Source organism: Aphelocoma coerulescens, chromosome 14 (genome assembly GCF_041296385.1).
Source record: "Aphelocoma coerulescens isolate FSJ_1873_10779 chromosome 14, UR_Acoe_1.0, whole genome shotgun sequence".
NCBI classification, from domain to species: Eukaryota; Metazoa; Chordata; class Aves; order Passeriformes; family Corvidae; genus Aphelocoma; species Aphelocoma coerulescens.
Window position 1 is genome coordinate 8,670,381 of NC_091028.1, and position 25,862 is coordinate 8,696,242.

Here is a 25,862-nt window from a genome sequence, read left to right on the forward strand (position 1 = left end):
AAGTGACACATCATCACAAACCAACTGCTTCAAAACTGCCTCTGCTTAGATGAGCTCTGCTCCAGTGGGAGAGTTTAAAGCCAAACCTCCGTCTACTCACACACGCCCTGGCAGTCCCAGACTGACCTCCCTCCTCCCTGCCGGCCACGGTGCGCAGTTCTCCAGTGCCCACAGCAGGATCAGTGCGACCTATTCAGCCAAGGAACTTGCCAAACTGGACAATTTTATTGTTTTTCTCATGGATCTCCCAGCCATTAGGGAATCACATCCCATCCACATGCGGCTGCAGCCGCTCCCGCAGCACCACGGTCGCGCGTTGCCCCCTCGGCTGTGCCCAGTCATCTCTGACTGTGTGTGTATCAACTGTAGGGAAGTAATTCATTTTCTTGCAACATTAGAGGTGAATTAAACGCTGGATACTTGCTACCAGTCACTGGAGTAATTCTGCTCCTGAGTCCTTTCATGGCCTGAATGGAAGGAAGGAAGGAAGGAAGGAAGGAAGGAAGGAAGGAAGGAAGGAAGGAAGGGAAGAAGGAAGGGAGGGAGGAGGGGAGGAAGGGAAGAGGGAAGGAAAGGAGGAGGGAAATAAGCCCTTTCGAGACCACAGAAAATTGCAAAAGGATGTTTCTTCCAACCCGACATGACAAAATTGAATTCCAAGCTATTTAATGCATGCACGAAACGCCATAGAGGAACCCAGCCCGAGCACTCCATCCAGCACGACAGGGAAAGGGGTTCGGAACACAAGCATCGCTCCGGCACTAACTCAGTGCTTCCAGCTCCGGACTTCCAGGCGATTCCACTTAAATGTAACTACCGGGTTAAGGGTTCTCACAGATAGGGCTATCGCCAGCATTTCCATGGACACACAGCTACGGGAACACTGCGGTTATGATCACACGAACGATGGAGACCTCGGGAAGCCGCTGTCCCAGGGGGTTGGAGCCTGCTCAGTCTGCAGGGCACCAGGCCAGGGTCCCAGTGTGGCCCCATCCCCTCCCCGCCGGGGGTCCCGCTCCCACCGCGGGCGCAGTAGCCTGGTCAGGCCAGTGGCATTTCAGGAGTGAAAAACCAGCCCCATGGGCGGGGGCACGGGGAGCCTCTGGGTTTGTCCTTAAAAACGGGGTTTCACAGGTTACACCGTCACGAGGGTGATGCCATGCAGCCTGCTCACGGCCCAGCCCGCCTCAGACCGGAGTGGTTCGTCTGTTGGCCGGGTTGTTGTGCAAAGACTCCTTGAACTCTTTGGGGATGGAGTTATGGACCTGTAAAAAACCGTGGTCCCGCTCCGAGTTGAGCAGCGTCCCCATGGTAACCTTGGAGGGATCCCTGGAGAGGGTGAACATGGAGATGTCGGTGGAGGGGATGGTGCTGAACCCTTTGCTGATGGGCGACATGTCCCGGGAGCGGGGCTCGGTGGAGCGGGAGCTGGACCGCCGGCGGAAGCGGTACCTGTAGGGGGGGAGGCGGGTGAAGGCCGACTTCTTCAGCAGCTCCGAGTGGGACCTGGCGCGGATCTGGCGGTGCTTCTCGATGTACATGTGCACGGCGATCACCCCCACCATCTCTGCGATGATGAAGGACAGTGCTCCGAAGTAGAAGGACCAGCCATAGGAGTAGCTCTTCTTGGAGTCGCTCTGCCCCGGGTCCCCCGCGTTGGCTGAGATGTAGACTATGATCCCGATGATGTTGCTGAGACCTGAAGGGGAGCACAAGCAGGACAGGTGATCACCTGAGCGGTGGGAGTGGATGGGGGGACATGTCCCCACAGGGCACCAACCCTTCTGCCAGCACACTTGGGCCAAATCCCCTTGCAGACCTCTGCTGATGTTCCAGGATACCCGTATATTCCCTGACACCCAGTATTCCTGCATATTCCTGGATATCAGAAGGGAAGGAGGAGCAACCACTATTTTGTCTAGAAAAGGGACATTTCAGGAGCTGGTTGTGCTTTGCTTTGCTGAGCAGTGAACGCATGAGCCCAGCTGGTGCCATGCAGCAGCAGAGCCAACCCGAGGGGCACAGGGGGATCCCCCCAGCATGAACCCCAGATCACCATGGGCCTGGAAGCACAGGGAAGCCGGGATGGCTCAGTCTCTTTCCATTTCTGGTGGAGTCCTGAGGCTTTGTTTGGGACAGGGGCAGCCATCGGGGCTGTGCTGCAGGCTGGGGAGAGGCTGCTGCATTCCCAGATTTACTTAATGAATCGATTATGTTCTCTCTGCTGTTTTCTCATCTGCATCAGCAGCTCCTGCCAGCCAAGGAGGGAGAGTCATTTGTCTTTTTGTGGGGAGAAGAAAAACACAAAATAGAGCAGTTCCTTGAGACAAAGACATTGTCACGCGGTAATCAGGGGAAGCATTGGGGAACAGCACAGAGAAATGAGTAATCCAGCAGGAACAGCCTCTCCAGAGAGCAATTTCCACGTGGGGCTCCGGCAGCCCCTCTGTCTGCTCCTGTGGCTGCTGGCACAGTGCCCACTGACTGTCCAGGATGGAGGGCAAAGCCCCCAGTCCCTGTCCCGGGGCCTGGTAACCCCCAGTGGGATGGCTGCACTCCAGGAGCCCCTTCTGGGCTGCAGCCCCCACACAGGCTCTGCTCGAGGCAGAGCAGGGGGGACACTTGAAGCCCTTGGCACAGTGACCATGGCCAGAGACCCCTGATGGTTTTTCCCTGCAATGGGGATTTACCCACAGGGATGGAATAGCTCTCAAACCTCAGGATCTCTCTGTGCTGACAGCCTGGGAGGATCCCCACCACACCTCCTGCTCCCCTGTGTCCCCCCAGGCTGGAGGAGCCACCTGGGAAGCTCCTACCTGCGGAGACGAAGAAGATGCCGGCGCTGAGGATGACATTGTGTTTGCTCTTGTAGAACTCGCTGGCGGCCACACACAGGCCCCCGAAGAACAGCAGCCCCACGCTGAGGATGGGGAAGATGCTGGACGCTCTCACCGCACCTACGGGACAGGGAGAGGGGCAGGATCAGCTCCCAGCACCCCGTGCACCCACACCAGCACCTGGGAAGGATCTGTGCAAGGGCACCCTTGAGGGGCCAGGATGGATGGGGACACCCAGCACCAGACCCCACCATGAATCCTCTGCTTGTCATGGAATCCTGGAATGGTTTGGATTGGAAAGGACCTTAAAGCCCAGCCAGTCCCACCCCCTGCCATGGGCAGGGACACCTTCCACTATCCCAGCTTGCTCCCAGTCTGGTCCAACCTGGTCTTGGACACTTCCAGGGATGGGGCAGCCACAGCTTCTGTGGAAAACCTGTGCCAGGGCCTCCCCACCCTCACAGAGAGGAATTCCTTCCCAGTATCTCTGCTGTCCCTGAGCCAGCCCTGCAGATCCTGTGATTCCAGCCATAAAAACAGTGTAAACCCCAATTTTTTTTTTTTCCCTCCTAGGTTAGATCAAGGAATGATGTCTTTCAGCCTAGTCACACAGCCAGCACCATCAATTTACCTTCCCATTACCAAACACACCACCCTCAGGTTTTGGCTGGAGTGCCTCTGGAGTCTGGGGTGGCAGAAATCCCACAGATCTCACCAGGCTGGTGAGGAACTGCCAAACACATGGTCAGGAGCCTTTCCCATGGGGCCCAAACTATCACAGCTGCTTTGGAAGTAAAAACTTAGAAATTAACATACCTCCATTTCAACAAAAAGTAATTTTCCGATGTAGGGGAGGAACATGTTCAAAATTAACAGAATGCCAAGGTCCCAGAACCCAGCCTGGACAATGCTGTGACCCCAGTGCTGGGCTCCATCTCGCAGGATCAGCTCTGGCAGCACTGACAGCAGTTACTGACTGGGCACTACACAAAGAAGGGACTTTCCTACACAGATCAGCTTCCAAAATTACAGTAGAGAGTAATGAATGCAGCAGATCACTACCTGCTGCACCAAAAATACACTGTGCCTTGGTTTGGACTCTCATGCCTCGATTAGGGCTGTTATTAAAGCAGAGAAATACAGGAAAGCTCCATTAAAATTCCACTCAGGGGGCTTTAAAATAGACTTTTTACTTTTAATGTGAGAGGGGGTGGGAGAACTTCAACACTAATCTACTAAAACTGCAAAGCCATTTCATTAAACTCGCTCTCCTCTCTGCTGTGAGCAGAGATGTGGAAATTTGAGAGTCCAGAGCAACAACTGGATGAGCAGCAGCTGGGTCAACTGTGGGGTTGGGGTTGAGCACCAGGCAACGGGCACAGGGCCCTTCTCCCGGGATTCCTTCCTGCCCCAGGAGCTCAGAGAGCATCCAGGGCTGCCACTGCCCCCCTGCTGCCGTCTGTTGCTGTTTGGAAATGCAGGGGTTGGGATGAGCCCTCAGCACGCAGGGCCCACGGTCTGGCACGTGTGGCTCTGCATGTCGGGGGTGTCATTTGTGTCCAGCCTCTGTCACTGGTGCCTGGCACATGCTCACACACGTGTGTGCCCAGCACTGAGGGGACAGTCCCCTTGTCTGCAGGGTCACCCTCACCCAGCCTTGGGGCTGTCCATGCTTTCCCCTGGAAGAGGGGAAATTTAGGTGAGATATACAGAACGAATTCTTCCCTGTGAGGGTGGGCAGGCCCTGGCACAGGGTGCCCAGAGCAGCTGTGGCTGCCCCTGGATCCCTGGAAGTGTCCAAGGCCAGGTTGGATGGGGCTCATAGCAACCTGGGATAGTGGAAGGTGTCCCTGCCCATGGCAGGGGGTGGGACTGGTTGGGCTTCAAGGTCCCTTCCAACCCAGGCCATTCTGGGGTTCTATGTGAAAGCCTGTGGCTCTGCCCCGAAGCTCTGCTGGCCCCTGAGACAGGAGGCCCCACTTTTCCCAGGAAAGCTGCCAGTTCAGTTTCCCTCTGTCTCCCTGTGCTTGGCTGCCACCAGCAGAGCACATGGCAGATGCTCGTTGTGCTCTCCAGGCAAATCCAGCCTGGCTGGAGACTCGGGGAACAGGGACACCAGCACAGACAGGGCATGAACACGTGTCCCTGTGGTGCTGCACCATGGACCTGCAGGGTCCCAGTCCTCCATGGGGGAACACCAACAGACTCAGGATGTGCAGCAGCTGCTGGGACCAGCCGTGGGGACAGCGAGTGCCAGGCCAATGTGCCACTGCTACGTGGCATGGCCATGCTTGCATGACCCAGAGGGTCCTTGCTGCTGCACGGGGAGCCTGGGGGGCCGTAACCCCTCAGCCTTCTGCTGGGTGAAGCCGGAGGAGAGGAAAGGGGTGCCCTGCAGTGTGTGAGGGGACCCAGGGGATGTGCGCCATGGGGGAGCAGACTCACGGAGGAGATACTCGGCCGTGTCTTGCTCGTAGTCTGCATCCTCAGGGAAGTGGTCGATTTTCTTGCACACTCCTCGGAAGGTTCCTGGGGAGAAACAAGCCAGGAAATGCTCAGAACCCTGTGCTGGCCAGGATGTGCAGCAGTCCAGGGGCCTTCCTGTTCTAAATGGGGACACTGAGACACAGTGTGGGACTGCTCTGGAGCAGCAAGGGGCAGGGAGAGGTGGGAGGAACTGCAGTATCTCCTTAGAGGAAGGGCAGCCCCCTCACCATCCCTGCTCTAGAGCATGTGGTCAGGTCATGCTGGCTCTATCCCCTCTGCCATGGGACCCAGAAGCACCTGTCACCAGGGACCAGGGCCCCAGACAGGACAAGCCAACCCTCGGGGTGTCCTGCATGGTGGCATGCTCCCAGGCTGTGCTTGGGGGAGCTGAGCAGCGTGACAGGCATCAATTAAAGCCTGAAGATGAAGCTCCGGAGGAGGCAAGCTGTCATCCAGGGGGAGACACAGCATCCAAGGGAGAATCGCCGGCTCCTGTTGCTTTGGGAACTGTGGGAAAAGGGGTTGCACTGGGCCCAGTGAGGACACGAGCTCCACAGCACAGCCCCCAGCCTCTTCCTCTTCCTCCTCCTCTCAGCTTTGGGCTTTCACCCACCTTCTCCCAGTACCCAGAGCCAGCAGACTCTGCCCCACACACCCCAGAGCTGGCCCCCACATGTCCCTTTGCTCTGCAGCCCTCAGGCACTGCCAGAGCAGGGCTGCGCCAATGGAGCCCCGGGCTGAGCAGGCATGGGCAGAGCAGCACGCCCGGCTGCCCAGGGGAGGGCGCGGAAGGGGGACAGCCCCAGCTCCACAGCATCTATTCACACTCTGACATTCATTTTGTCTCCTTTACTCCCTCTGTTCACCAACTGATGCTCGTCGTCATGGCAATGCTGAGCCACCTGACACACAACTTCAGCCTCCAAACACACACCACAATAAGGCTGCAATCCCAAAAAGCCCCCTCTGACCTCCAAGATGCTTCCCAGGGAGGGAATCCTGCCCCTGGGAGCTGCAGCTGGAAATGGCTCCAGGGATGGACGAGGCAGCTGCTCGGGGTCCTGGCTGGGGACACAGCCCCCAAAGCAGCTGGGCCACGTATCACATCCTCAGCCACCAGGTCCCCGTCCCCTGGTGACGGCAGATGCAGCTCCATGTGTTCGTCTCCCAGCTTTACAGCTGGGCCTGGGTAAAGGACACTGGGATGGTGTCTCAGGGGGACGTGCTCTGGCACCGGCTCAGCCTCTTGCTCTGGGCACTCACAGTCCCTGCCAATGCCTTACCTGGGTGCGCCTTCCCAGAACCCAGCTGTGCCTCCAGAGCTGGGCACAGCCCACGCCACCAGCATGGCTCGTGCTCTATGGACAGGCCAGACGGGCGGCTGCTGCCTCCTCCCAGCCACCGCTGCTGGTGCTGCCAGCAGTCGGGCTCCTCTCCCAGCGGGGAGCATGCCAGGCTGCTGGCTCCAGCACACCCCAACCTGCTCCTGAACCCTTTCCCAGCCACTGGCCATGCCTATGCCGTGGCTCCATGCTGGGAACCTGAGTCACAGCCCCGGGTTTGATTCGTCTGCGGCCGGGCGAGCGCCAGCACAGGCGGTGCTGCCGCCGGTACCCACTCCCCTCTCGGCTGTCTGGGTGGTGGATCTCAGTAATTTCCTCTCCCTATTAGTATGAATCCCAATTAGCCAACTTGGCTTATCGCCGCACTTCCCTGCCGGAGCCCAGCACAGCCTCTGGCGCTGCGCAGAGCCTGCTGCGGCTGTGCTGGGCACCCTGCTCAGCCAGCCCTGAGCCCCCTCGCCCACCCCAGCACCGGTCAGTAGGGAGGAACCAGTCCTGCCCGTCCCCTCCTTCAGCAGGAGGGGTCAGCGTGAGCAGCCCCAGCTCTGCCGCCAGTTGGTGCCATCAGGCCGGTGCCACCTCTCTGCTCACCCTCCGCAGCTGCCGCACGCCCCTGGCCAGGAGGGGAGCACGTCCATCCACCTTCTGCCCCAGCCTCACCCAACTGCAGGTCAAACTCTCCGTGTAATGGTCTCACCTTAATCCAGGGAATCCCCCTCCAGCTGAAAAACCTTCCAGGGTTTTTTGGGTATATCAGCAATGGGACCGTGGGCCGTGTGGTGCCTGCAGGGTGTCTCTGCCCGGCGGCCCCAGGCTCCTGCAGCGAGCCCTGCCTTTGGGTGACACCGGATTTAATTTGGAAGCGACGAAGCCGTACTTCACACTCTGCAGCCGCAGGTTTGTACGGGCATCCCTCCCGTCCCCTCCCCTCCCCGCCCGCAGGGCTGTTTGCATCCCGCGCTCCGCGTGATCCTTCGATCCCTCTCATCCCCGCCAGCTCCGAGCCTCCCCAGCCGCACGCTGGATGCTGTGAGTGCCCCCGGAGCCCCCCAGCCCCGGGCGGAGGGCAGGGCTTGTGCTTTCCCTGCTCTGCTCACTCGTACTCCGCTGTACGCGCGGAGCTCCCGCACCGCATTTATCGGCACATGCAGAGGCAATTAATTGATTTGATCTCAGGTTGTTTTCCTCTCAGAGCCCTTTTCCCCAGGGAGGGCTGAGGGGACGGGGAGGGGGTTGTGAGGGAAATACGGTTACAGTGGTGGAAATACAACCAAGAATATCGATCCCAGCCCGACGAGCCAGAAGACTAAAGAGCTCCAGTTCTGGTGTTAAAATCTCATTACTTTTCATCTGGTGGAACAGTTTTCCAGGGACCATTCTGGGTGTTACTGGTGTGTGCAAACGAAGACTCATGCTGAGGAGGATGAGCTGAGACCGCTCTTAAATGAGAACAAAATTCCTTTCTCCCCTCCTACTGGCTCAGCCAGGAGTCAAGGTCACATTCCAGTCCTCAGCTCTCTGCTCCTCCTGATAAATCCAAGTGAGTTATCTCCCAAGTTGTGGCTTCCAGTAATGGCCTTCCTAAAGACACTGTGTTACACTGAATCCATCCGAATGAAGTATAGGTCATTATGGTCTAAGTTCTCTGAAAATTAATATTTTGGAGAACCAGAGGTCGGAGCTGAGCTGGGAAGTGCTGGGGTAGAAAGGAGCCTGCGGCACAATCCCAGAGATGCTCAGGCTCTGCACTCCCTGAGTAACAAGAGCAAGATACCTAAATATCTCTGAGGAATTAAAACTTCAGGGCTCATCTTTTTTTACCTCCCACCCACCTCCCAGATGCTTGGAGAGATGGAAAGAAATTCATCCATATTCCTTCCCTTTCCCAGCTCCAGGCTCTGCAAGGGATCCTGAGGCTCTTTGCACAAGGTCCCTGGTGTGAGATTGCGGAGCTGCGGAGTTTTTGGGTTAGCCATGGCCAGCACCCAGTGGCCACTGCACAGGGCTCAGCAGGTGGCACCAAGTAGCTCCCGTGCCCCTGGGGAAGGCTCCAGGGGTCCCAGCCACCCCCCAGAACCCTGTTTGCCACCTGCATCATCGAATTTTCAACACAGCCTGGGTTCAAAGACACACAGCAGCTTAGAAGAGCAGCAGAGAAGGCTGGTGGGATGGCTACAGGCTCTCAATCCACAGTTTGGAGCAATCCCGCTGGAATTGCTGCTGGAGCTGAGGACAAGGGGTGTTCTCCACCAGGGCAGGGAAGCCTTGGGGAGCCAGGTGACCTGTCGTTGCCATCCCACCATCTCTGTGACTCCTCAGTTACTGTCACACACATCTGTTGGCCCCAAGTCCACTGGAGAGCGGCTGAATGAAGGCAAAATCCAAGAGCCCCCAGCCCTGCTCTGGTGTTGGGATGGGTGCTGGGCTCCTCAACACCTGGCAGTGGGAGGAATCCTCCTCCTCCCCAGGACTAAGTTCTCCCGCAGCACATCCCCATCGCCCCAGCAGCCCCACACCAGCCTCCCCCGGCGGTACCAGTGTAATCTGGCTCCATCTCCATTTCACACCCTCTCCCCCTCTCTGCGGTGGTGGCTTGTGGCTGAGCAGAGGCACCTACACAGATACGCCTGTTCTGAAGGACATTTTTTCCTGTTTTTATATATAAAAAAAAAAAACCCCACCAGTGGAAAAAACCCAAATCAGATGAAAGGAATGCAGGAGCAAGGAGGCGGCAGAGGTGGCTCTGCTGTGCTGGTCGAGCAGAGGCCAGTGCAAGCACACACCTGAACACGCATGGCAGGGGGGGAACCGAGCCCCTGTGCACCCCCATGGCTCGGCAGGGTGTGGGGAGCAGGAGATGCCCGTGATGGGCATCCCCACGGGGGACACGGTGGGCACAGCTTGGCACTCACACCACGGGTGGGCTGGGAGCTCCTGCCAGCGCCAGCCCGCGAGGTGCCAGTGATTGGCGCGTGGCACAGGGACTTCACTCCCTCAGCAGTGTTAAAAGGGAAAAAAAAGGGAAAAAAAAAAAAATCTACATTTTGACAGTGACTCATCATCTCCCATTCTGGAATCTGTGGGGTTGGTGCAACCTACACAAGGCAGTTCAGAAAAGCAAAACAATTCTGAATAATAGAGAAGGAAAAAAAAGTTTGCAGCTGATGGGTAATTTCCAGCCCTTTGCTCTGAGGGTTTTCTCATTTTTTCTCATTAGAAAAGTAATCAGGTAACACTCTGGAGCTGCTTCCAGGGGCTCCCCCCACGCTCCCCTGAGCTTCCTTCCTCCCTGCATCCTTCCAACCTTCCTCCCTCTGTCCTTCCACATTGCTGGAGCTCATGGCAGGAAAACACCACACTCCTGGGAAGATGCTGGGATGGGGTAGGAAGGTGCAGGGGCTGAGGTGAGTGCAGGGGTCTGGGTGGCCCCTTCTCTGCTGTCCCCTCATGGCAGCTGGCACACTGCTGTCCCCTCCATGGCACATGGCAATGGGCAGCAGCTGCCGATGCCGGGAGCCCTCGGATGATGCTGGGGAGGAGAGCACTCATCAGCATGTCTTAGGAAATCATTTCATGTTTTATCTTTAACAGTGAATAAACATTGATTTTTATTTTAAAAGGTAATTGACATTCCTATGAGAGCGCAATGAGTGCTGGAGCAGCCGGATCGGTGTAAATAAGCCATGTGCTAGAAATTAATGAGCTTCACTGACTGAGTTTATCTGTTTAAATTAATACAATTCTGGCAATTATAAAAAAATAATGATCTTTGGTTTGTTTGCCTACTTGGAGACACTGATGGTAGGAGATGGGGCAGAGTGGGAGGCCTGGGCCCAGCCGAGCATCCCAGTGCCCGAGGTACCAGGACCTCCCTCCGTGCAGCTGGAGCAGGATCCCGCTTCCCTTGTTTAATGAACATTTTAGATTTACTTGGGTTAACTGATGAGCTTGTGGGAAGGGTTTGCCTTCCAGCCTCCTCTTTGGCTGATGGTAATAGGGGCAGCCAGCTCAGCTCTGGGAGATTCCTGGATCCCACAGCTTTTTCTAACAGGATGTGGAGAAGGCGGGTCTGTCCTGCAGGGTTGGAGCTCTGTGCTCGTTTGGCAAAGGGGGCTTGGGTTCATCCCCATCCTCCTCCCCTTTCCACCACTCCAAGAACTGGCTAGAGCTGACAGAAGCTCCTGGCCCAACCGTGGTACGAGTGCCTGACCTTTAGGGTCTCTTCCAACCCAAACCATTCCATGATTCCACGATCCCAGCTGCCAGCTGGATAATTAACAGAAGGATCCAGACACACTCATTTGTAGGAGTGAGTTGGAGCCACATGTTTCATGTCCAGAACATTGGGGACAAAATCTGCCCAATTGGGACCAGAGGGTAAACCAAGAGTCAAGAGTGTAAAACCTGGGATCTTCTGGTTAAACAAGCTGCCAGTAATTCAGACAAAGAGAATCTGTGGGTGTGGGTGCTCTGGTGTCTGCTCCCACCCTGAGCTTGGCAGAGGCCGGATCATCCCCAGGCTGCTTAAGCACCTATTTATACTAAGGAGGAGACAAGCTGCATTATGATGGGGAGCTGGAGGTTTCACTTCACCGGTATTAAAATGTCCTCTGAATTTCTAAAAACCTATAAATGACAATTTCATAGCTGTGAAGTGTGGCATCCAGCACAGGGGAGTGCTATTTTCGATTCCGTGTTGACAGCTGAAGGGGAATGGATCACAGAATTAAAAACTAGTTGCTGCTCAAGTCCAAGCAATCACGGCTTGATTATGCTTCTTATGGGCACACAGAGGCAAGTCCAAGGCACCAGCACAGAATCCTGGAGCTTTGAGAGGTCAATTCACAGAGCAGAAAACAATTACAAGCCAAATCACTTAGGAGAATGGATTTAAGCATAAAAGCACAACTGTGTACAGAGAATGATTTAAGAGTGTTTTGCCTGAAAACTCATCACCATGACGGGAGTTTGCATTGGTTTAGAAACTGCCTGGCTAATAAGTAAACAGCTATAAAAATAAAAACAGGCCCAACAAAGAGAAGAAAGGAGATATTCATAACTCTGAATATAAATCAGCAACTTGGAATTGTAGAGCACTGATAAAGGCTCAAACAAACAGCAGAAAAGCATCAAAACGTCCTTCCCCAGTGCATTGGGATGAGCAGCAGCAGCAGAAAGGAGCAGTGCCACCCCCCGTCACCAAACAACGCAGCAGCGTTAGTCACAGGCCCCAGAAATGTTAAATAACTGATCACAACCACGGCATTTCGCATCCAGCACATTCTCATCCCGGAGCCCAGGGAGAGCGGAAGGAGCCGGCTGAGCAATCACCAGCTGTATGGAATGCTGCTTTGGGAAGGGCGAGGGTGGAGAGGCTGAGAGGCTGCTCTGCCCACCCTGCCTGGAGCAGGGCTGCTGCATCCCCTATGCTGCCCCAGGGGCTTGGGCTGGGACCTGATGGCACAAGCAGGGACTCAGAGCAAGGGGACCAGCCATGGACACAGAGCGACAAGGGCACCGGTCACACTTGCCTTGGTGCAGCCAGCAGCAGAGTGGGGCAGGGACAGTGACCAGCACAGACCCTGGCAGGTGACGGTCAGCATGAGGGCCAAAAGGGAGATCCTGGTGTGGTGATGTACAGCAGCCTGGAAAAACAGTCTTACTCACGGAATCATCACAGAATCCCAGAATGGCCTGGGCTGGAAGTGGCCTTCAAGACCATCCAGCCCCACCCCTGCCATGGGCAGGGACACCTTCCATTATCCCAGGTTGCTATGAGCCCCATCCAACCTGGCCTTGGACACTGCCAGGGATCCAGGGGCAGCCACAGCTGCTCTGGGCACCCTGTGCCATGGCCTCCCCACCCTTAATATTCCCTATTTCAAGGTGAAGCAGCTGCTTAAATTTATGATCAACATCCTGGTCTGTGTTTGAAGGAGGGTGTAACTAAATTTGTCCCATAAAGAGAGGGCTCAGGGGCAGAGGCTTGGGAGGTGCTGGAGGAGCCCGGTGGGCAGTGAGCCCCTCTGTGCCCTCTGCACAGCCTGACCTCAGCCCAGCACTGCAGTTCCAAGGCTGCGAAAAGCAAATCATTCTCCAAAGCAGCCCCACAGTGCAGAATATCCAGGCTAAAAATATGTAAATGGCCATGAAAAGCACTGTCAGAGCTGCAGCAAGACGAGCCAGTCGCCAAAAGGCAATTTCGAATTTCCGAGCTCGCTGCACGAGGCATTAAAAAGGTCACTATTTCTGAAATAAGGATCTTTACAAATAAACACATTTGCCGAGGCCTCGGTGAGTCATGCCAGAGCGGAGCACAGAGCATTTCCACCCTAATGCTCCTGACAGGCCGGGAGCAGGGAGATCTTTTCATGTTTACAGTTCATCAATAGTTATTACAGCTGCACAGTCAATCTTTAAAGCCCATTTAGCCTGGGAGGAGGCTCGGCAGGTTGTTTTCCCTGAAAAAGTGATATTAAATTTATTATGTTCTTCCTCTTTTATAGCATGGATTTGAAGGTAAGCATTTGAAGTTCAAATACATGACTGCCATTCCAGCACCTGCCTTTTAAAAAAATATATCTATACTTGTGTCACATCCTCCTGGTATAAATATTTGAAGTTTTCAGCTGATGTGCTAAAAGGGCCTCGATGCATCACAGCCTATTTATTCCAGGGAATACAGTGGGCATTGTGCTGCTGGTTTGCTGCTGTGGGAGAGAGGTGCTGGCATCCTGGAGCCACAGCTCCCCGCTCCCCTTCCCACTGGTGCCAGGCTCCCCCTGGCCGGGGGTGCGGGTCCGGCCCGGCCCCGCAGGTTCCGAGCGCATCCAGCACGGACGGATTTAGCTCCTGCCTGCCGGGAGGCAGCGCCGCCTCCTCACCATCTGCGGGAGGGAAGCAGCCCCGGGGAGCAGCTCCAACGCCCCAGATGGGGAAAGCGATATTCAGGAGTAGCACCATAGTTTCACTCTTAGTTTTTTTTGGAGAACAAGAAGGGACTCTCCTGCAGACAGAGCATCAGGAGAAAACTTTGCTGGTGAACGAGTGAGTGACACCAGCCTCATCTTCGCCGTCCAAGAAATGAAAGCTGCCCTTTTGAGCTGCCCAGAAACCCAGAGCCATTCCCACGGCACAGCACTCGCCCTGCCCTGTGTGTTTGGGAGCCCCTTGACAGGACTGCACTGGCAGCAGGCTCCCTGCCCGGGCAGGGACAGGGCATGGTGCATCTCGTCCATCACACATCACTTTGGGATTTTACAGCACCAAAAGCCCCCAACACATGGCAGCCAGCTGCTCGAGGCCCCTGAAACACTCCATGCCTCAGACAGCCCGCGGGACTCATCTGTCTAAGGCTGTGATGTCCCTGCCCACGCTGCACCCTCCGGCCCCGGGAGCAGGACCCTGCTCCTGGCTACAAAGCTGCTCCACCCGGGTGAGAGCTGGGCAAACTGCTTCATGGTCCCTGAGCCACTTACACCATCACTTTGGCCATTAAACAGCCTCACCTTCCCCAGCTTCCCAAACCTGGCTCAAAGCAGAAAATATTTTGCTAGAAAAAATCTGGGCTTTGAAACAACCCCAGGTCCATCTGGCCCTGCCATTCCAAATACCAAACAACCCTAGTTCCCCATGGCTCTGCCCTTCCAGGAGCCAATGAGAGCTCTGGTGGCAAGAGGAGAAACACATGAAAGCCCCTGAGATGGTGAAGCAGAGAGCTTCACCACTCACCCAATGCTTTCCATCTTCCTCTTTTGCATTAAATCACAGAGAGAGCCCATCCTGCTGCTGCTGCAGCCAGGTGCTGCTCTGCTATCAATCTTGAGGACAGCAGGAGTTCCCCCAGCCCCATGGCACTTACCTGGGGCTGTCCCTGTGGTTTTACTCCCCTATTTTCAGCTCTGGCTCATCCCCAGGGTCTGTGGCATTGCCCTCAGCCCACACCACACATCCATGCAGGGAGGGCTGTGCCTGCAGCAGCCTTCTAATGGCTCTGTCCCAGCTGCATGCAGCCCAGCAGCTCCACCTGGTTATCACTGAGGGCACCTAGCTGCTCTCTGGATGATGCACCGGCAGTTTGAGCTATGAGCTGGAAGGAGAATGGATGGTGAGCAGCTCTGAGGAGAGCAGGAGAGGGACTGTGGACAAGGGCATGGAATGACAGGACAAGGGAGAATAGTTTCCCAGTGACAGAGAGGCTTAGATTAGATATATGGAAAAAAATCTTCCCTGTGAGAGTGGGGAGGGCCTGGGACAAGTTGCCCAGAGAAGCTGTGGCTGCCCCATCCCTGGAAGTGTCCAAGACCAGGTTGGATGGGGCTTGGAGCACCCTGGGATAGTGGAAGGTGTCCTTGCCCATGGCAGAGGGTGGCACTGGATGGTCTTCAAGGTCCCTTCCAACCCAAACCATTCCACCGTTCTGTGACTCTGTTATCCCCAATTTACGGACGGGTGGTGGAACACTGGAGAGACGCAGATCACAAGCATCTGCTCGCTTTGGGCGCTCAGCTGGAGTCTCGCAGATCCGGGGATTTCACAGCCCTGGAACAGGCTCTGCGCGGGAGGTGACGCTGCTGTCACAGCCCGGCCTGCGCCGCCAGCGGGGCTGAGCCCCCGCCCGAGGAACAACTCCTGGGGCCTGATGGGACGTTCTGCTTCTCCTATTTTATGGAAGACTTCTCTTCATCCCGAACGGGAGATCTGTTCAAACTGACATTGCAAGTTATTTCTAAAGAGTGACTGAGCTTGTGCGCCCTGACCAGCACAGGGCCGTCACCGAGACCCTGTAGGAGCGGCACAGACGGTGTCACACACTCCACACCGGTGCTGGCTGCACGACGGGCAGCAGCTCCCACAGACCCGATGCCACCACGGCCGTGGCGCTGCACGCTGCGGGGGGCGCAGGGGCCGTTCCGTCCCCGCAGTCCCACACCGCGGTGTCCCTCGGGGCCCCGCCGAGCGCGGTGCCGGCAGACGGGGCTCAGCGGCGGAGGCGGCGGCGCGTCTGTCTCGCACCTCAGCCGTGCCGAGCCGGGGCTGGCAGCGCAGCCGCACGGCCCCGGCTGTGGGGATGCACCGGAGCTCAGCCGGCGGCACCGGCCCTGCGGGGATGGGCTGAGCTCCCGGGAGCTGCTGCAGGCTGAGGGCGGGGGGCGGTAGCAGTGGCAATTGGGGCAGGTTGGGGCAATGTACAGAGTATATTTAATGTTATTATATGCAATTATTTACAACATGCACACCGCCTCCCCCAGCCTCGCTGCCCTCGCAGGGCCACGCTTCCGCTGATGGGAGATAGAAGCAGAAGCCCCGGCTCCTGCTCCTCCCCAGCTGAGAGGTCTCACACCCCGCTGCAGCTTTCCTGCTTCCTATGCAAGGCGCGATCACTCTGATCCTTCTCCAGCTTCTCACACTGGAGAGAAGGCCAAAGACTGATGTACAGAGAACAATTTTATCTTTGGCTGGAGTGTGCTGAGGAGCGACAAGAGATTCTCCCAGCACGGGGAGAAGAAGCCTCGGGGCTGCGAGAGGCTCCCAATCCCCGGAGCAGCCGGGGCGGGCAGGGTGATCAGCCCGTGCCCATCTGGAGGGGTCCCCACTGCCAGCCCGGTGGGGCCGGGTGGCACAGCTGCTGTGCCGCGATAAGGCTGCGGGGCTGAGCGAGGCTGCTCAGGCAAATGGAGGATTTGGCAAGGATGCCAGCATCCCGGCAGGAATGACTGTCTCAGCTGGCAGGGACACACAGCCGGGCCGAGGCAGGGACAGCTGCCGGGAGGTCACAGTCTGCCTCGCCAGGTGACAGTGACCTTTCCCAGCCAGGCAGCAGCCCCGGGCCGGCTCGGGCAGGAGGCATCCGGTGCAGCCCCTTGCAGTGCTCCCGTGATGACGTTGTGTGATGCAATCGGGGATGCTGAGGTATCACATACAGCTGCAAGATGTTGGTGTTCAACACCCAGCTGAGCAGCACCGGCCTGGCCTGAAGGGTTCCTATTTCATGTTAGGAGGGAACCCAGCCTCTCCAGGGGGATGGAGGTGCCGTCTCTGGGACCAGGGAAGTTCTGCAGGACACGAGCCGCTTGATGACAGTGCCAGCAGCACAAGCCAAGACTGATATTAATAAGTTAAATCAGGCACATCTCAAAAGGGTCATTGCTTGTTGGTAATCTCTCTAGGGGTGCTCTCCCCTCCCCTCGTGATTCCAGGCACGAACTGATATTAAAGGTACAATTAGAGGACAATTAGCAAATCACCAGTGAAATTGTAACTGTGACCGTTCGAGAGGCATGAACACAAATGTCACCCTCGAACACCACCTTTCGGCACTGCTCACTACTGCCCAAGTCCTGCAGGGTGTATCACCAATACCAACACCCTGGTGGGTGTCCAGCGACCCCCAGAAAGGCTGGGGGGGGTCACATGTCCCCCCTTGCTCCCTGTACCCATCCCGGCACTCCTGTGCACCCCAATTCTCCTCCTTCAATACACACCACTTGGCAAACAGCAAACACACAGAGCCCTAGGGAGAGTGACAGGATGGTACAAGGGGCTGACCTGCTCCCAAATCTGCCCAATGCCCTCCCTGCATCCTGGCATTTCCACAGGACTGTATTATTAAACACCACCATTCCCAAGGACCTGACACAGGAGCAGCTCAGCCTCCCTCTCCTGCCCAACAGCACGAGATTTGTCTTTACATTGTGGTGTCAGAAGATAAGAAACAGGCAATATCTGAGAAAATCATCACCCCCTATCACCTGCTCAGCAGCCACAATCCCTCCTCCTGCCTCTCCCTGCCATGACTGTGAAAATCCCTGATGTGTTCAAGCACAGCCACTCACCAGTGAGTGAGGGATTCCTGCAGTGTTCAGGAGACGAGTGAAGCCCAGCAGTCTTGACACATCTCAAAAGAGACCAAAAGCCTGTTGCAAGAAGACCCTCCACTTCTCCTCTGGGCAAGTGATCATAGAATCTTAGAACCCCCAAATGGTTTGGGTTGGAAGGGACCAAAAGGCACAGGACAGTTCAAAGCACGCAGCATACCCTGGCCTGGACTTTTCATTCCGAAGACACTTCAATACCTGTTGCAGGTAGAAGGCTGGGAAATCACAGCAGTGTGGGATCAGAACATTCCGCAGCCATCCCCGGAGCCCCGGGCTGACCCAGAGCCGGGCCAGAGGCGGTGTTTCCCAAGGGTTTTGTAACAGGTCCCGGTGCGGGACGCAGCCCCTGCTCCTCCCCGGCACAGCCTGCGGAACCTCCATTCCGCCGCAGAGCTGGCAGCACACACACGCCGAGGGAGGGACACCCGTTGTCACCCCGGCACCGTCATTCTTTATCACTGCAGGTGTCTTCTTAATCAGAGCCCTTATCTGGAGCTGCTGCACTCCCCGAGAGAGCCACGGCTCCTCACAGCCCGCGTGGCACTGCACAGAGCAAGCGGCTCCCCACTCCTCACCCCGAGTAAAGCTACCCAAAACCTCCGGAGCCGAGCCCACCAGCCAAAGCAAACCCACCTGGGACCTCTCAGGAGGGATGTGAACACCTCCCTCCTCTCCACACCGAGCACTAACCCAAAATGCATCCACGAGCTTCAGGGGATCTCCTTCCGAGGGTGATTTGAAAGACTGAAGTGGGTTGTAGGTGTTGCAGCCCAGCTTCAGCCCTTCTGGAAAGGGAGTGGGGCAGCGGGCAGGACCCCTCCCCACGTCCTCCCCATCTCCCTGCGGGCACTTTGCGGGGACTCAGGACACGGGTGGGCGCCTTTCCCCTCGGATGCCTTGGACTGACCCAGCCCCGGCACCCGCCAGCGCTGCTGCGTTAAATGACACTGGATCCCCGGCAGCTGCCTCCTGCCAGCGCCGTGAGTCAGCCAGCGGCACTTGTCAGCAGGTGAGGCAGGGAAGAACCCCCCTGCCAAGTGGGACCCCTCGGGCAGCAACTGAACAACCCCTCCACACTTTCGGATTAGTGCATTTATATAATTTTAAGAGCATTTTTGATTTTCCCGAAAAAGGAGGTTAATGTCTATTTATGAAGTGCACACTGTGTTCATTAAAAATCCATGGTGAAACCCATGTGAACAGGAACCACGGAGATGCGAGAAGCACTGAGCAAGATTAACGCTCGGCTGCCTCACCTCATCCCGAACAGCAGAGCATGACAGGTCTCCACACCTGGTCTGTGCCCTGTGCAGAGCACAGCGTGCCCAGCAGGGCTGTGCCAGTGAGGATGGGAGAGCATCACCCTGTGGGCCAGCGGGGAGAGTGCTGGGGAACTTTCCCAGAGCCGTGTGAGGTGAGCGCTGCTGAACCCACCTGGCTTCACCTTATGAAGGGCAAGATTCACGCTGAGAGAAGGGATTCACCAAAGGCCACGCAGCTCTTGGCAGTGGAGCTGGGCATCGCTCCCTGGCTGCTCCAGCAAACGTCATCCTGGCACCTCCTGGCCAGTCCCCACCTCGCTGGGAACGGGAGGATCTGGCATCCAACCAGATGGGGCATCCTCCCCAAACCACAGCTACCCGCAGCCACCAGCACTGGGGCTCACAGCCTTCGTTAGCCATCCCTAATTATTTACAGCCGGCATGGAGCCAGTGACCTTGCACAGGAAAAAAACCACTTGAGCCTCATTCAAATTCAGCCTTCCACCTCTATTACACGGGAACAGCTCCGGAGATGACAGGCTCTGCACCACGCCTATGCAGCAGTAAAATGCCTGTTTCTGAGCTGTTCACAGCATACATTTTACTCATCACGTGCTGCTCGCAGGCAGTGAGGGAACCGACTCTTTAACCCACCCCACAAGTCAGGATTTTTGCCCAGAAAACACTGCAGCATCCCAGGAGGGTGAATTTTGCACCCTCTGCTCAAAGCAGAGCTGGTGGCAGCGAGCTGAGGTGCAGCTCCTCCCCGGACACTCTCCAAACAGCCGTGGAGCTGGAGGCACGGCTGCTCGGAGCCACGGTGCCAGCTGGCAGTGGCATGAGACCCTCTGTGTCCAGAAGGATTCTTATGACTCGTGGCTTTTGGCCATGTGCCACAAGAACATGGGTCTGGAGCAGCCTGAGGGTCCAGCCAGCCTCATTTCCATCTCCATTAGAGGACAGTAATTCATGTTTATGCAATACATCCTCCACCAAGACGAGGCTCAGGGATTCCCTAAGTCCAAGCTTGTGGCTGGGTGTTGTACGTGACTCCTTGCAGAGCCCCGTGCCCAGGGCAGGTGTTCAGCGCTGTGTGATGGCAGTGCCAGGGGTTGGACTGTCCCTGCTCCAGGCTGTTCTGATGGGAAGACTCGCTGGGTGTCAAAGTGCAGATATCAGGTAGTCTCAAACAGGTAACTGTCCCTCTCCACCTTCATCCATCACCTCACCTTAGGTGCCTCCACCACACCACATCCTCCATTTCCATCACACACAAAAACTCAACGCCTCCCAGCCCTCAGGTAACAAAGAGCGAACAACCTCTTTCCACCACCTCCCCAAACCTGCCTTGCTGCACCAGCCCCACCTCCCCCTGCGTCCCCTCCAGCCCACACTGACAGTCCCCATCTGTGCACCCCTGCCCCACAGCTGCCATCCCTGGGCACTCCTCGCGGGCACCCTCAGGCAGAGCCATGGCCGGTGGCATTGTGGGGAGCCATGCCAGGGGTGCTGGGCCTCTGGGCAGGGTGGTCAGTGCGGTCAGCGTGGCTGTGGAGGGCAACCTGGCAACCCTACCTCACCATCACCAGCACTGGCACTGAGCTGGACCGGGCACTGCCGAGAAGTGGCACGTTGGGGTGGTGATGAGAATCTATCACAGACACTGACCAGACAGAGGAACAGGATGAGCAGCTCCTTAAATACCTGCCTATAATGAGTAGCGAGAAAAAGTGCTCCATCATGGGTGATTGCAATCTCAGGGACATTTGCTTGGCGCTTTTAAAAATTAAAGATAATAACTTTCTAACAGAAACAATCTTGCTGTCACCTTGGGGAAATTCTCTGCTTGGCCTCACTCAGAGGGCTGAGAGGAGCTGGAGGCGGGGGAAGAGCTGGTGCCTGGCCAGGGCAGCCGCTTCCAGCCCAATTTAATGCCTTCGCTGCGACCCAGCTCAGCTCAGCGGAGCCAAAACCAGCCATGGACAAAACCAACAGGGGAAAACGGAAATTCAGGATCAAGGGCAGGTGCTTTCCTGCACCTCACACCCCTGCCAGGCCTACTGGAAAGGGCAATGGAAAATGGAATTAAAAAATTAAAAATCAGGGACTTTGATGTGGAAAGTAGCAGGCCACACACGTGGCTGACGGGAGAAGCTGATGGGATCAGTTAAAATAAACCCACAACTGAAAGGTCAAGGCAAAACAAGGAGGAATTCTTTCATTGTGTTGGAAGGAGCTTTCCTGAAGGTGTAAACCAGCACTGGATCATGACGGTGTAACTGTCAGTCACGGAGCAGAAGTGACACATGCTTATTTATTCATCAGATACTTCTGTTCTGTACTTGGAGACAAATAGGCTCCTGTATTCTGGCAGGAGCTGGGGGGATGCTATACAGCGACTGCAAAGTGTAAACATGGAATCGGGAGGACTAGAGAACTTCCTCCCAGGAGCATTCAGAGAATAAGCTGAGAAGGCTTCTGAAGATCTAAAATGGATTTTAATAAACCTTGGCATTCTGTTGAATTTCTAGAAGACGGAAGAAGCTGGTTTAATGCCAGGAGTGATGTGATGGGCAATGGCAGGAGCTGTGTCCCCAGCACCGCCCGTGGGTTAGCAGAGGTGGGAACGGGGGAGGAGGCAAATGTCAAACAGCCTCGTGGAACATAGATTTACCAAACTTTATAATTTTTTCTTGATACAGTTACAAATTCAGTTGATAAAGGAAGTCAGTAACATAATACATTTAAGAGTTCCACAGGGTATTTGATTTAGCTCTCCTGAAAAAGTTAAAGACCTGTATTATGCAGAATCAACAGCGTTTTATTAAGGGGACTGGGAGCTCACAGAGACAGTCCCTGTCATCCAAGGGATGTTCCTGCACAGGATCTGCTGTTACTAGGACAGTGCTGAGCTATGACAACATCTTTATTGAGAGTATTGAATAAAACATGGAATAATTGGGAGTAAAACAGGGCAATGGCAGAGAAAAGACTGATGGGAATATTGATGAATGAGGAAGGTGGGTCAGGCAAATTTGGGCAGCTCAGTACCTTGGGCTCATTCAGTGATGGCCATCTCTATACAGCCAACTCCAAGGGTTAAGAGCGAGGAACCAGGAGAGCAAGTTCTAGTTTGGGGGCAGGAGATGCTGCTCAGTCCCACAGGATGGGCTGGGGGCCCTGCCACCCTGGGGACTCCCTGTGAGGGGCTCAGTGACCTCAGTGTACAACCAGACTCACAGCAGGCAGAACAAAGAGCCCACGTGGCTACAGGAGACCCAGGTACCAGAGATCATTGATTCTGTTCAAGGGGAGTTTGAGGAGCTCATGAGCTCTCCAATGGAACCACCGGCCCAGGGACACGGCTGATCACCCTCAAGTGCAGCCTCCAGGAGTGACCATCCATCCACCACTGACCCATGCAGGAGCTGCAGATCAGGTGTAGAAAGTACTGGGCAGGGTCCTGGGGGTCGTGGGGGTCAGCTAATGGTACCTGCAATATTGTGTTTAAATCCAGACAGGATCATCCCAAAAGACCAGCCCTGAGAGGTCTCCAGGTTCAGCAGGGAGGAACTGCTGGCTGGCAAAGGCTGTGCTGGAGCTGCTGTGGGGGACACTGGAGGGGCCAGGATGGGCCCAAGGGGGACAGCTCAGCCAAAGGAAAGCTCTGGGACAGAAGATATCCGTGTCCCCTGCAAAACACCCCACGTCCCACCCCAGAGGAATGAAGGATGCCGAACATCCTCTGTGAGGGAGGCAGGCAGAGCAATGCTTGGCCTCCTCCAGAAATGACAGAGCACTTTATTCTGATGAGAGGAATGAAGGAGGAAAGGAAAAGTACCACATCGCCTTAAAATATGGTATTTTGAGCAGCCTTGGCCAAATCCTCCTGCTCTTTCTGCCTGTTTCAGATCCGCATGATGCCATGGAGCCAGTCCCAATCTACACCACGCAGCAGGGAGGACACGGAGCCTCCCTGCATTTAATGATGCTGCATTTAATGATGCTGAATTTAATTAAGTTTGATGAAAACCAAAGTTCTGTTACTTTCTTAAAAACACCACCAGCCTAAGCAGCTATTTCTCAACTTCAGCTCTCTCCCCAAAGTGCTGTGTGCCTCCCTCCCTTCTGTACCAACACAGCAGGCATGGAGGAAAGCAAGTGACACTGAAACAGCCACGGGGGACATGCACCGACCAGTGCAGCTCACACCTCAGCTGGACACAAGAGGGGACACCTGCCAAGCGTTCACATACTGTAAAAGCAATAATCAGGATCCAAACGCTGCGATTCCAAGCAGACTATCCCTCAGTCTGGAAACACCTGCCTGGGCTCCAGATATTGAGTCAACTGCTAATTTGTGTCTCCCAGTGTGGGTGTCTCTCCATGGGTCTGCGGCGGCTCCATTCAGGATTTATCCGCTCTCGCCGATGGGCTTGTGACGCTCACGTGGTGCGTGGCTCCCACGCAGGCGCTGCGCCGGGACCGCCAGGGATGCTCGGAGCCGGCACTCACGTCGGGCAGCTTCGTGCTGAGCCACGCGCGCCCGGCCGCCGGAGCCACGGGGGCTCCACGCGCAATTCCTCCCTCGTTACCCGCGTTCAGCCCCCGCTGGCGGCGGGAAGTTCAGGGCTGAGGCGGTTCCCAGCGGGCAGGGAGCTCTGCTCGGTGCTAAAAGCGTCTTGAGCACCGCAGGAGAACCGGCCCCTGCGACACACCGTGCTCGGTCCCGGCAGCGGGGATGAAGCCTCTGTCCCTGCTTCAAGCCCGATACAGTGAGCGCACAGAAATCAGGAGGCAGCAAGGCCCTGCAGCAGGAATCACCCAGGACCTGCTGCATGTAACAGGTACAGGGCTCGGCCCCCAGCGCTCCCCCGGCCGGGGGGGTCCCCAGCCCCCGCCCCAGCACTGTCCTTCCCCCGCACCGACGCGTGAGCCCTGCGCAGCTCCGCTGGGGGAAGTTTTCCCTTCCCAGCATCGCACGGGTTAACAGCCTGCGAGGCGCCTTTCTCCCGCAGAATCCAGGAGGGTGATAAGCAGCCCCAGCACGTCCCCCCAGCACCATCGCAGCCCCATATGCTCCCCCCGAGCACAGGCTGGGACCCTCCCTATCCCTGACGGGGTGCTGCAGCCCCCGCAGCCCCACTGCCACCCGCACCCACACGCAGGGGATGGAGGAGGCCGTGCCCCGCATGAGGCCTCGGTGGTGCCGCAGGTACAGCCGCTCAGCCCCGCACGGCTCCCACTCCCACTCCCACTCCAGCAGCACTCAGAGCACCAGCTCGGGGTGGGATGTGGAACAGGCAGTGCTGAGCCCACGGCAAGCCCATGCCCTGCTGCTCGTAGCCCCGTGCCCAGGCTCAGGGTGGTGGGCTGTGATCCAGCTCTGAGCTCTGCCATGGCACTGCCAAGCCCTTTCCCGAGGGAGCTGTGCCCAGGGCAGCGGGGCCTCTCTGGCTCCTTCCAAAGCAGTGATCGATCACAGTGAGGGAAACATAAAACATTGGCTGGAAAAAAAAAATACAGGTAGCAAACCGAAGAATTTTGGAAATTACTCATGCCTCCAGTGATCCCATCTTTCACATCCCTGGCTCCTGCCTCCTTGGCTCTCTCAGCCCAAGAGGGGAGACAGACTATCTCAAATTATTTATTATGGAATTAGAGCATGATCCAAACCCTCCTTGAATCAATAAGAAAGCTCTGACTGACTTCACTGGGTTTAGGACCAAGCACCAGGAACAGACAGGGTATTTCTGCATCTGTGGCCGTGACTCACCGAGAACTTTCCAACGTGGAGGAGCAGCTCAGCGCCGTGGCTCGCCTGCCCCCACCATTGGAGGGGTCGCTCCTGGACTAGGGCAGTCAGACACCCCCAGGGCCCCACAGGACAGTGGGGCAGGTTCACCTGAGCACACAGGACACCCACTGCTGCCACTAATTGTAAAAGTTAGGGCCCAGGGTGATGCCATCGGCCATTTTTTGCTGCGCAGGTGCCAGCACCTGGCTCTGTTAAAGCTCATCTTTAACCACAGCCTGTGGGTGCTCAGAAACACCTCACCCAGCAGCTCTGGGGCAAAACTGCCCCAAATTGTGGCCTGTGCTGCAGGAGGGCGGCAGCTGCTGGGGCCTCGCCAGACAGGCACTGCTGCGGGAGGGAAGCAATGGGGCGAAGTGGCGAGGCCGGGCAGGCAAGAGGTCGGCTGTGGGGCAGCCGTGGTGGGGCAGCTGTGGGACCGCCCAGCCGTGGGGACGGAGGGACGAGCTGCGGTGGGGCAGCAGCAGCCCACCTTGCCCCGCTGTGCAGCTCAGAGGGAAAGGGCTGGCGCTGGTGCTGGGGCTCGGTGATGAAAACGCCGGGTGCGGTGGGTTTCCCCCTGGTGACAGGGACGCGGTGCCGCCGGAGCCTTGGAGAGGGGCAGCAGCCGCGGGCCTCTCATTCACACGTTCCTGATCAGGAGAGGGACCTGTGGCCCCTCAGCCCGGAGCTCCCCGGGAGGACACAGCGCGTCTGCCGCCGCCAGCGCCGGTCCCCAGCACGGGGGAACCCCGCAGACCCGCTCCCCCGGCCCCCACGCTCCGCGTGGAGCAGCCCCCGTGAGGTTCCACCTCGGTGCCACCGCGAGCGCCCGAGGAGGGGTGCGGAAGGCGGCAGCGGGGAGCGGCGGGGCCGCCGGGCCGGGGGATGCTCGGATGGCCGGGGGATGCGCCGCTCGCCAGGGGCCCGGATCTGGGGTGGGGGGTCCCGCGATGCAACCCTTCCCCCGAAGTTTTGGGGCCGCGGGGGTCGGTACCTTCCAGGCAGCACGTCCTCCAGAGCCCCGAGTGGGTCATCACCTCCTCGTTCTTGCGGCTCGTGTCGTTGTCGCTCATGGACTTAGTCCTGCACACGCCGCGCGAGTAGAGCCAGTAGTCAGTGCCCACGGCGATGGTCATCAGGCTGAAGGCTGCGAAGGCTCCCACCGTGGTGACGAGCATCTGGACGCCTCTGTCACACATCCTCATGCTGCTTCATCCTCCGGCGGCGGCTCGCAGGGGAAGGGCCGGCGCCGCCGCCCG

General features: G+C 56.8%; 1 protein-coding gene across 1 annotated transcript; it reads right to left on the minus strand.

The window, feature by feature from the left end:
* Window positions 1-250: 250 nt before the first annotated feature.
* Window positions 251-25,862, minus strand: CACNG3 (calcium voltage-gated channel auxiliary subunit gamma 3). The gene is made up of 4 exons (XM_069029856.1): window positions 25,598-25,862; window positions 5,283-5,366; window positions 2,817-2,957; window positions 251-1,699 (listed from the first exon to the last, which is right to left on the minus strand). Exons 1-4 carry the CDS (start codon window positions 25,806-25,808, stop codon window positions 1,188-1,190), a joined length of 948 nt encoding a protein of 315 aa, XP_068885957.1. The 5' UTR covers window positions 25,809-25,862; the 3' UTR covers window positions 251-1,187.